Source organism: Podarcis cretensis (genome assembly GCF_951804945.1).
Source record: "Podarcis cretensis genome assembly, chromosome: 11".
Taxonomy (NCBI): Eukaryota; Metazoa; Chordata; class Lepidosauria; order Squamata; family Lacertidae; genus Podarcis; species Podarcis cretensis.
In genome coordinates this window covers 30949130-30961498 of record NC_137180.1, presented here as the reverse complement: position 1 = coordinate 30961498, position 12369 = coordinate 30949130, and the positions used below count along the sequence as shown (strand labels likewise).

The 12369-nt window shown below is 40.4% G+C and overlaps 1 protein-coding gene across 5 annotated transcripts in view; it reads left to right on the top strand.

Annotated features, from left to right (window-relative positions):
* Positions 1 to 12369, top strand: part of ADGRV1 (adhesion G protein-coupled receptor V1) — a 241486-nt gene that overhangs the window by 41655 nt on the left and 187462 nt on the right. For all 5 annotated transcript variants that reach the window (XM_079995244.1, XM_079995245.1, XM_079995246.1 and 2 more), the window contains 8 exons: positions 1411 to 1628; positions 2859 to 3602; positions 4605 to 4978; positions 6381 to 6557; positions 6932 to 7112; positions 7761 to 7963; positions 9288 to 9417; positions 10957 to 11034. In XM_079995244.1, the coding sequence (XP_079851370.1) occupies positions 1411 to 1628; positions 2859 to 3602; positions 4605 to 4978; positions 6381 to 6557; positions 6932 to 7112; positions 7761 to 7963; positions 9288 to 9417; positions 10957 to 11034 (2105 nt within the window). The remainder of the gene's footprint in view (positions 1 to 1410; positions 1629 to 2858; positions 3603 to 4604; positions 4979 to 6380; positions 6558 to 6931; positions 7113 to 7760; positions 7964 to 9287; positions 9418 to 10956; positions 11035 to 12369) is intronic.

Here is a 12369-nt window from a genome sequence, read left to right as displayed (position 1 = left end):
GTCTTAAATTCTGTTCTCTGTAATTATGTTGTCACATGATTAGCAGGCAGTTTGCCCTACCCACCTGTCAAAATGCATCCTGTGGGGCTTGCAAAAGTGATAAGGAGGGGAGAAAAGGAGGAATATAGGCAGCAGGTCCCATGCTCTGCCTTTGCTTACAAAACACACCCTTCTTTTCCCTCTGCTATATCAAGTGAATGGGAAGGAAGGAAGGTGCATTTTTCCATCAAAGGGAGGGGACTTCTCCTGCATACCACTAATGCTTGCAAATGCTTGGCCGAGCATAAAGGTAAAGGGACCCCTGACCATTAGGTCCAGTCGCGAACGACTCTGGGGTTGTGGCGCTCATCTCTCTTTACTGGCCAAGCGAGCCGGTGTACAGCTTCCGGATCATGTGGCCAGCATGACTAAGACGCTTCTGGTGAACCAGAGCAGTGCACAGAAACGTCATTTACCTTCTTGCTGGAGCGGTACCTATTTATCTACTTGGAACTTTGACATGCTTTCGAACCTCCAACCTTCTGATCAGCAAGCCCAGGCTCTGTGGTTTAGACCACAGCGCCTGATCCTAATAGAACACAAAGCCAAACCCTTCCCATCAGCTGTCAAGTGGAAGCCTAAACCCTGTTTTGGCTGCAAGACCTGTTTGTGCATCCAAGGCAGAATCGAAACCCTGCCCTCCTGCCCATCAGCTGGCATTGCAAGTCACACCAGCTGATTGTCAAGTAGGTGTGGTTTGTGTAAAATGACATTGTGGGCTAAATTGGAGCTTATGACAGGCCAAGATTGACCACACCCCAACCACAGAGAGTCCATTTACTGCTTGTTTTGCACATTCAATGAAGGTGTGCTATGGCTGCTTGCCAATTCCCTGTGCAACACTTAAGATTTTCTATGAGAGTCCTATATTTTGATTATGGCTCCTGATAATGGTCAGAGTCCACTTAGCTAGTTCTGTGCACCCAGGAGTGCAATGGGTTGCAAATTTTATCAGATGGTATGGTGTGTGTGTCTGTGTGTTGTGCTCAAGGAAACAAATTCAAAAAGCCTTCACTGGAAGAGCCCAGATTGCCTCTTGAGCATGCATAAAGTAGGTATTTGGATCTTAGCCAGGATTTTTATGATAATGCTTTATCTGATTAAGTATGTACATGAGCCTCAATAGGAACTAAAAGGAGTGAAATGACACCCTCCTTGTTTGCACTGCATTGAAGATGTCTTTTAGGACTGGGCTGCAAATGCGGATAAAAAAACCTGGGTGTTCTTTGCTTCCTTCCCAAGAAGGTATTGTAGATGGATTATGTGGAGAAACATGAAATGCATTCATATTATATCTGTATTTTTGTTGTTGTTGTTCTTGATGCTACCTGTCTGAGAAATGACTCTTGTTTGTGTCCATCTACTGCACAGGGTTCTGAGACACAGAGGCCACTTTGGCAATGTTTCCTTGGCATGGCAGCTGTTTGAAAACGATTCTGCTTTGGACCCAGGAGAAGAGTTTTATCAAGTTTGTGGGGTTGTCTGGTTCTTGGATGGCCAGCAATCACGGCCTATAACTCTCCATGCCATTCCAGACAAAATCCCCGAATTCAATGAATTTTACACGCTAAAGCTGGTGAATGCTTCAGGTACATTGGGAACGGGGGGGGGGGGGTCCCCTTGTCCAAATCTGAAGAAATAGCACAGAAGTGTTGGCTTACATAGTTACTATGGGGGAAGGCTCAATGATAGAGCATCTGCTTCTCACGCAGAAGACCCTGACATCTACAGGTGGAGAGAACCCTGCCTGAAACCCTGGAGGTCCACTGAAAGTCATTGTGTAGACAGTACTGAGCTAGATAGGCAACAAGACCAATTGTTTATTATTTTTAAAATGATCCACATTCCAGGGAATATCAGTAGAGAAAATGATAATCAAATGATAAAACCAGCAGTGATTAGTGGGGGGTGGGCATGGAAGGATGGCATCAAGGCTGAGGGAGCTGGCTTCCCCATAGGTAATAATAATAATAATAATAATAATAATAATAGTAAATTTTATTTATATCCTGCCCTCCCCAGCCGAAGCTGGGCTCAGGGCGGCTAACAACAATAAAACAGTACAAAAGTACAACACAAACAACACTCTAAAATCATTCATTATAAAATTATGCCAACCCAGAGCTCCCCCCGCCTTGCTGCTGCTGTGCTCCTGATCAGCACAGTGCGGCTGCCAGGAGGATGCCACTGATACACAGACCCCTCATGAACTACTGCCAGCTTTATCACTCAATTCTGCTGATTAGCCACTATTAGTTGCTACAATTCTTTCAGCTGTCAGTTTTAAAAATAAAATAAAATAAAAGAGAAAGAGAAAGAGAACCTGCCCAAGTGACACTGACACAAAAACCTCACACATATACCAATTTGGGGGGAAAAGGAAAATTAATAAACAAATTTACCACCCACCCTCTCCCCACCACTCTCTCCTCCAACCTCTCTTCGCCTTCAACCCTATGCCATATACAACATTGTCTTACATTGAATGTAGCTAAGAGACTCTATGATCTGAAAAAAGTGACATTGCATTTTTTTTTTTTTTTTTGTAATTCAAGAAAATCTTTAATAAAAATTATTTCAAAAAAAATAATGTAGGACTAACTGCACTTTGGGCTGGGAAAGGTGTAGTTTTGTAGTCAAATGAAGAGTCGGGTTCAAATCCCCACTCATCTGTGAATTTCACTGGATGATAAAATATGTGAGGGATGAAGATTATGGGTGCTGTTCTGAGCTTCGTAGAAGGATAGGATTTAGAAAGAAATGTAAATAATTATGAAGTTAATAAAGAATTTTGTTAAACTTTTATTTTAATATTTCAGGTGGTTTCCCAGGTCCTGGTGGTCAGTTAGCTGAAACCAACCTTTCTGTCACTGTGATGATCCCATTCAATGACGATCCCTTTGGAGTCTTTATCCTAGATCCCAAAAGCCAGGAGAGGGAGATAGCAGAAGATGTACTGTCTGAAGATGATATGTCCCACATTACCAACTTTACAGTTTTGAGGCAGCAGGGAACGTTTGGAGATGTCCGGATTGGCTGGGAAATAGTATCCAGTACATTCAAAGAAGGGTTACCTCCAATGATTGATTGCTTGCTGCTGGGAAGGTTTTCAAATGTGGTGCAGTCACAGCCTCACATGCGACGTCATCACACTGGAACAGATGCTTTGTTTTTCAGTGGTGAAGAGGATGCGTTTGGGGTCATTGAACCCGAGTTCCACATCAGTAAGAACAGAACGCTTGCCAAATTCACATTTTCAGCATGGGTGATTCCTAGTGCCAATAGTGATGGATTTCTCCTGGCGAAGGATGATGGCAGTGGGACAATGTATTACGGAGTGAAAGTCCACACAAATGAATCTCATGTTTCTGTAAGGCTTCATTATATGCCGCAGCCGTCAAACGTGACATATGTGGCTAAGATCACAGTCATGAAATACTTAGAGGAAAACATTTGGCTCCACCTTCTGATTACACTGGATGATGGCATAATTGAGTTTTTCATTGATGGAAGTCCTGTGGCTGGAGGCATCAAGAGCCTCAAAGGAGAAGCAATTGCTGATGGTAAGCAATATGTCATGTATCAACCTTTCTCTTTTATATCTGGAATTTGACAGGTCCAAACTCCATTCAGGAAAAAAACCAACATATTCCAGTTACTGGAATCATTTTCAGTTGTTAAATATTTTTTTCTTGTGCAGGAAATCTAGCAACATACTTGCAAAAAATAATATTAAATCTCTCTGTGTGTTTTTTGTTGTTGTACAAGCCAGTGACAGGATATAGCATACAGTGATTGTTCACATTCTTAAAAATATACTATAAATATATAACATTAATGTCGACTTCAGTTCTCCAGGACCATTCAGCAACCATTCCTGCATGCATATCTCTATTCTCAATCACAAACTGCATAGACATGTCTAGTTTGCTAGAAACAGGTGTGCTAATCAGCCTTGGAAGTGGCATGAATATTTGTTTGTATAATATTGCATTGTCCCTTTTCCACTGGCCTGATTCAGAAAAAATGGGAAACCATGGCTTATCCTTCTTCTCTCTTCTTCCTTCTCACGTGCACAAGCAGACTGAAAGCTTCCCCTTCCCTCTTTGAACAAACCACAGTTCCTCATCATGTCCAAATTCCATAACTTAGTCCTGTTCTAACTGTGGCTAGACAAACCCAGCTAGGATCAAACCATTGTTTCCTGTAGCACCTGCAGGTTGTTGGTTTTTTGCAGTCATCAATATATCAACTCTTTTATATTGAAGCACAACAGCAAAGTAGCACTCTTTTGAGCTGCTTTGAACTGTGGTTTGAATATAATTTATATACAATGAAAGCATAGCATACATCAAAGGGAAACATTCTATTTTATGTGATGAAATACAACATGAATGATTATCATTCAGCAAATCTAGAGGAGCACAGTATCGAATTCATCCATCCCAATAAAGGGACTTTTAAAAAGGGTGGCATTTGATCTGGTGCATATATGGGAGAAGAAGGGCATTTTTAATCACCTTTCAGGTATGAAAATCAATTTACATTTGTGTTTCTTTTTCTAGGTCCAGGAATAATGAGAGTTGGTGCCGGTATGAATGGTAGCAGCAGGTACACAGGGCTGATGCAAGATGTAAGACTTTATGAACATAAACTGAGTAAAGAAGAAATTTATGAACTTCATTTCACTCCAGCAAGGGCTGACTTGCACCCCATCTCTGGATACCTAGAATACCGACAGGGAGAAACCAATAAAACATTCATTGTTTCAGCCAGAGATGACAAAGAAGAAGAAGGAGAGGAACTGTTTATTCTTAAGCTTATTTCTGTTCATGGGGGAGCACGAATTTCACAAGAAAACACAACTGGAACATTGAGAATCCAGAAGAGCGATAATGCCAATGGTCTATTTGGTTTTACAGGAGCATGCATTCCGGAGGTAGGAAATGGTAGTTCCAGGTTCAAATCCTAATTCAGCTGTAGAACTCATTGTATGACCTTGGACCAGTCACTCCCTCTCAGCCTGAGCTACTTCAGAGGTTTTGCTGTGAGGATTAAAATGGGGGGAAATGGGCAGAACCATGTTTGCCACATTGAGCTTGAAGGAATTGTAGTATTATAACAACAACAACAACAACAAAGATAAATGAAGCTTAAGAATGTCTAAGACCTGAGCTGTGTTTTACTCAGAGTAGATGCATTAAATTTAATGGCAATGACTAATTTTAGTAGGTCTACCCTGAGTAAAACATAGTTGCACAACACCCATTATTTCAAATCTCACCTCAACCACAACTCACTAGGTGGCCTTATTTTTCTCCCAGTCTCATCCTGTTATCTGCAATACAGGAATAATGACATTGACCTACCTTAAGAAAGCTGTTGTAAGAATGATTGAGATGTTGTATGTGAAATTTTTTGAACACTCTTAAGATGTTATAAAATATTAAGGACTGTAATTATTATAATCATCTAGGGACAGCAATAAAGAGGAGAAGTGATAAAGTGTCTAACTAAAGAACTTGCAATTTAATACCCACTTGTAAATTACGCATAATGTATATTGGTCTTGTTGCCTGAAAATCCTTCATACCAGCAATACATCTTCTTGGGGGAAATGATGCTTCAGTTATTCAGATACTTGCAGGGATGAAATATGTAATCAGCTACTGCCATATGTTCCAGCAGTCACATGGAGCATCAACCAAAAAGACTTGAGTGGTTGTGTGTGTGTGTGTGTGTTTGTTTTTTTGTGTGTGTAGCAACCCAAATGCCTTATCATTGTATGAAGCTGAGCTTTAATAAGCTGCAGAGGACTTTATAAGGAGCAGCAGTGACTGGAGGAACCAGTGTGGTGTAATGCTTAGAGTGCTACCCAATCACCATCTCTCAGCCTAACTTACCTCACGGGGTTATTGTGAGAATACAATGTGGGTGTGACCTCACATATTGCCTTGAGGTCCCTGGAGGAAAGGCAGGATATAAATCAAATAAATAACTACATTGTTAACTGGTAACAGGCTGCACAAGAAACTTAAGGTGTTGTGATTTTGTAAAGGATTTGAGAATATGATATAGACAATAGCATGATGAGGAATGAAGGCAGGAGTAGCTGATGCTCTTTCACTAGCTAATGACTCAAAATAGCTATTTAAGTTATATTTTGGGGCTCCCCCCTTTATATGCACAAACTTAGATTGTTCCAGAAATAAATTTTATTGTTTTGAATATCACAAGTGTAAAATGATGTTACCTTTTTATGCAAACCTCGAAACAAATACCGGTAGCTTTCTGTTTCCTTAATATTTTACTTTATTGTAAGCCTTCTTATTTCCTTATAGGTGGCTGATGAAGGTTCTACTATATCCTGTGTAGTGGAGCGCACCAGGGGAGCTCTGGACTATGTTTTTGTGCATTATAGTATCTCCCAGATCAATTCTGATGGCATTAATTACTCAGTTGCTGATTTTGCTAACACTAGTGGAATGATCACATTCCTCCCTTTGCAGAGATCAGAGGTAAATCCATCTTCTTGTTGAAGTTAATGATCTATGGAGTCTTTGAACATTTTCTTTTCCTGTATATATTATTCAGTTTTGTGTCTTGTATGTGAGGATTAGCCAACATGCTGCCCCCAAAAGTTGTTGGACTCCCAACTTCCATCAGCTCCAGCAAGCATTGGCCAATGCCCAGGAATGATGGGAGTCGTAGCCCAACAATATTGGGATGGGACTGCATTGGCTTTCTCTGCAGTGTATGAAATAATCTGTTTGGAGGACTATAAATGTATTTTTTAAGACAGGAAAAGGCCAGTTATTATTAATCATTGCAGCAACATATTTGTATTTCTCAATGCAATCATTTTCATTTAATTTGTCTTCTTTGTATCCAGGTTTTGAATTTGTTTGTGCTTGATGATGATATTCCTGAGCTGAATGAATATTTCCAGGTGACTTTAGTGTCTGCTGTTGCAGGGGATGGAAAAATAGGTTCAACCCCAACTAGTGGAGCAAGCATAGATCCAGAGAAAGAAACTACCTATGTTACCATCAAAGCCAGTGACCACCCTTATGGTAATGGTGATAGATATTATATTATTTATGTTTTGATTAAGCATAAGATCTCCACATTCCTTTATTGATTTTCCCATTTGTTGGGTACAATTAATATCTAAGTTATTGCTTTTACTAGGTATTTTAAAACACTCACCAAAATACTTTTCTGTATTTGTACAGAGATGCATAAGAAATTCTAGCAGCATATACCAGCCCACTACTTGTTCGTGTCAACCCATAGTTTGTTTTACACTGTGGTTTAATATGGCATGCAAACAAGGCCAGAGAGACAACACTAACTAGAAACTATTTTCAGTGGGCACATTGGTTTAATTCAAAATCATGTGCAACCATTTAGAGGGGAAAGGAAGGGAAAGAATGACTAAATCCCATGCTCTTGAAAATGTAGCCATGTCCAAATGACAAATGTTTATGAATTAAACTTAGGTATTATAAACTGGCTTTAATTTAAAGCTGTTGTTATGCCTTTTTACAACAAATGACAAACTGCTGCTGTTGTTGCTTACAGTATTGTATTTTAAAGATTGTTTACTACATGTGTTTGCTACAGCAATAAAATATTTTAAAATCCAAAACAGCATTATAGTCTAGCAACTTTGTTTCACTGCAGATTGAATGATGAGAGTTGTATCTTGTCTCCACCAGGCTTGTTGCAGTTCTCAGTGGGGGAGCCTCCAGTGGACATTGATGACATAATTCTTCCAGCTACCACAGCTCCCCACATTACTGTCAAGGAAGAAATTGGACGTGTCAGGTTGCTCGTGGTTCGAGCACAAGGCCTGCTAGGAATGGTTCTTGTACAATACAAAACGGTTTCACTGACAGCATTCAGTCCTCAAGATTATCAGGTATGAATAGCAGACTAAAAGAAGTGACAGATATGAATCAGCTCTTGCTCTCTCTGTTTCCTGTTGCTGTTGTGCATCCAATGTATGATCTTCAATCAGGAGCTTTTAAAAGTAATAATTGTATGTAACTTTTGATCAGGACATGAACAAAAGGCAATATTTACAGTCCAGAGTCCAAGCAGGTGCGAGTGCCAATTTGGAGATTCCATGGAGCCTCCACTCCTGTTACAGGGAGTCATTCATGCCACACTCAAACTTGTTCTGTGCCCTGGATACTATGAATGATGATACCCATGAGGTGGTTTGATTGACTGCATTGCACATGTGCCTGGGCATCTGAAGCAATTTCAGAAGCTTCTTATTGTCTATGCAATTTGCTTGCTGTTTTGAAGGAGGGAGGAAGGAAGGATGCCTAACCTTTATGTAGTACAGCCAGCATATTGTGGAGTCACAGTTCCTTCGCCATTACAGCTGAATTCCTAGAACTGGTTTCTGTCCCAGGAGGACAGCCTTTTGGAGAAGGGAAGTGTGTGCCTCCTGGGTGAGGCAGTGGGGCGATGGTTTGGGGGGAGATTTATTTATTTATTTATTTATTTATGGCTGCAAGGCTGATTGACATTTCTGGCATATATCTTGTATGAGTTTCTTTTTCTGCCAACGTATATCTAGTATCATTGAGTCATATTTCACTGTTTGTTTTTGTACCTTATTTTTTTATTTATTATATCCTTATTGTATATATTTTTCTGTATTAGGAAATGCTGCTTTTAACTGTTAATGCTTTACTGTTGTGAGCAGCTTGGTTTCTAGAAAAGGGACATACAAATATTCAATCAAATCAAAGTGTGATTTGGCAGGCAAGGGGTGGGGACTATCAGAACGCACCAATAGTCCTGTGGATTCTAATAAGCCTCCTAATAATCTCTCAAATGTGTTGGGGGTGCAGGAGCAGCCAGTGGGGAGGGATCCTGTGGACCTGGCCTCCTGGTGTTATTGTGTACCAGAACGCAGGGGGCAGACTAGGGTGGTGAGGTCAGGGATGGTTTAGGCATGTGCCCAACCCACTCAAACCTCTATACTGTCCTTGCCGCCTCATTGAGTTGTTATGTAGTGATGCTGCTGCCCGGAGGCCATGTCTACATCATTGCCTCCTCCTGCTTGGCTTCTCTTGCCAGCATGGCATATCTACTCTGATAAAAGCAAGCTTGTATAAATAATAGAGTCTGTGTAATGTTTATTTCTGATTATTTCTCTTTTATCAGTAAACTCATACTGATACAATGGCAAGTTTTAAGCAAAAGTATAAATAGCCTTTTTACTGCAGGGTATTACAGGCACCTTGGAATTTCTGCCAGGAGAAAGATACAAGTACATTATCGTTAACATTACAGATAATTCTATCCCTGAGCTGGAAAAGGCTTTTAAAGTGGAACTGCTGAATCCGGATGGAGCAGGTACAGGTTCATAGTTCTGCTTTTCTCCACATGTACATGTTAGGGTTTTTTTTTAAAAAAAGTTTATTATACCCAGACCATTCGTGGAAGCTTGATATTTCAAAGGTTTCCAAAGATTCAAACCTCCCCCCTCAATGTAGAGTACTAATCTCTAATATTCTTTTGTCCATTGCGTATCAACATTGTTGCTGAACACAGAGCAGTGTTCCATCGAAAGTTGGAATGGCTGAATGCCAGGTAGCATGAGATCATTGCCACCTAATGGTTTACCTTAGTGCAATTCTTTTAAATGGTGGGAGATATGAAATTATATGAAGTCATAGGAGGAACAACAGAACGTTATACTGAGTCCAAACATTGGGGCATCTAACGCAGTTTTGTCTACACTGACTGGCAGCAGCCCTCCAGGGTTTCAGACAGGCATCTCTCCCAGCCCTTCCCAGAGATGCCAAGGTTTGAACCTAAGGCCTTCTGTATGCAAACCAGGTGCTGTACCAGTGAGCTTCTACTCTAGTTGCCATGTTCATTTTAGCATCACCCAGAGCTGTTTATTAGTCACTGTTAAGTTACTGTTTATTAGTCACTGTTAAGTTCTGCTGTTGTGCTTGTATAAGAGCTTGGAGCACCATGAACTTCTTTTGCAGGAATGCTCATGTTGCTTCTCTTCAAGAATAGGTTCTTTTCTGTAGGCGCCACTTTGAATAAACTTAACATTCAGTACCTAAAAGCATTAGGGGCGGGATTTCTTAAAGAAGCAGAAAAGCAACGTACTTAAAAGCCAGCTAATTATTAAATCCTTTCTTTTGTGCATTTGTGTTATTGGCTTTTACAGTACCCATTATCCTACTAAGTTTGCAGCAGTCTCTTTTGTTTATGGGCTCTGTCATTTCAAACTTATATTCTCTTCCACTTCTAAAATATCAGGTATCTGTGACTGATGCCTCAGTACCCACAGTTGGGTGAAATAAATCAATAGTATGTGTCTCCTGTAAGGGACGCAGGTGGCGCTGTGGGTTAAAGCCTCAGCGCCTAGGGCTTGCCGATCGAAAGGTCGGCGGTTCGAATCCCTGCGGCGGGGTGCGCTCCCGCTGCTCGGTCCCAGCGCCTGCCAACCTAGCAGTTCGAAAGCACCTCCGGGTGCAAGTAGATAAATAGGGACCGCTTACCAGCGGGAAGGTAAACGGCGTTTCCGTGTGCGGCTCTGGCTCGCCAGAGCAGCGATGTCACGCTGGCTACGTGACCCGGAAGTGTCTCCGGACAGCGCTGGCCCCTGGCCTCTTAAGTGAGATGGGCGCACAACCCCAGAGTCTGTCAAGACTGGCCCGTACGGGCAGGGGTACCTTTACCTTTTTACCTTTATGTGTCTCCTGTCTTCTTGGCTTTTATCAGTATTCTGTAAGCTTGCAAAGCCTTTTAAAGTTTTTCAGGAATATCTTCTTCATTTGTTTTTTTCTCCAGAGTTGTGTTAAAGTGCTTTTTCTCTCCTGCGTTTTATGTATGTATATGTATATTTGTGTATTTCTGTGTGTGTCCTTGAAGTTGCTGAGCTCTTTAATGAAGCCAGTGCTAGTGGTGATGGGGACTTGGACTTCTTCCTTCCTGCTGTCCATCAACGTGGTAAGCTGCTTATTCTGAATTGACTACTGAAATGTTTTGCCATAACTGACATACCTTGCCATGGTGTTTTCCATGAGCTAGTTGGGGTTTTTTTTTTTTGCTTCAGTGATTCAGCTCACTGACAATTTTTTTGTAAATAATAATTATTTTGTGTTATTCCTTTCTACCAAGTATCACCTTATAAGTCTGATCATGTTTTTCTTGGAATTGTCCCACTGTCTTCAGTGGGACCCGCTTCCAAAATCTGCATCAGTTTACAGGTTGGGTTGCATTTGACCTGTTATAACTTCTTCTTAGACTTACTCTGAATAATTGTCACATTTCAAAGTAAAATATAATTTGAAACTAGTAGTTTGATACAGTAGCTGAAAATCTGTGCTGATACAGAGTACCTGATTTTGACTGGTTTGTTTTTTTCAAGTATTCTAGTCTAAAACTAATCACACATATTCAGAAGTGCTTTGATCATGTTGTCTTGCTGTTTTAAAATTTCATGCTTTCCTAGTTATGTCAGGAGGCAGATGTAAAGCAACAGTAGGAGAAAAGGAACCTATTCTTTCCTCGCAAGTTAACTTGGAGGAACATGTTCCCATGAAATCCATTTTCAGGACAACATTGTCACTTCCTCTTAGGAATATAATTCCTTCAAGGATTTTAAAGATAAAATGCCAACAAAAACCCCTTCCTTATTTAACTCTAATTAAAACACTTAATCTGGAGTATTGTTTTCCCCTCCCTGTCTTCTCTCCAGTGATCCTTTCCTCCATTTTCATGATAGCTTATCTTCTCTACTTTCCCAAACCTTTTTAAAAAAACTCAAAAATGCAAGTTTTTACCACTTCTCTCTGTGTTTTTTCTTAGATTGACAGTACCTGTATTGATTGTGTCATTTTTGTTTTGTTTCATACTGTTAATTCATTTTTGCAGTATAATTCTTCAGAATCATCCCCCCCCCAAGCTATTAAAAACAAAATGCTTTTCAATAGTGCTATGGCCAACAGCTTTGTAAATGTGTGATTGGATAAATGTAAAAAAAGAGAGCCCTCTTCAGGTATTCAGCCTGGACAAGGGAAGGCAAACGTGTGTAGACAGAAGGGGTCCCTCATGTTGACCCTATCCAAACATTGCTGGGTCTGCTTCCTCCACTCCTGACCTTGATGTATTTAGCATGTAAAGGTCTGAAGGTGACTTGTTTTCATTTAGACTGGTAATTATAAGCCTAAAAGAACAAACCTATACATTTTTTTTAGTTGCAAGTCTGGATAAAGACCTATAACCCAAGCAAGTATAAGCAGGTTTACAGCCTAAATCTCTGTTAAATCATGTTTTTAATAC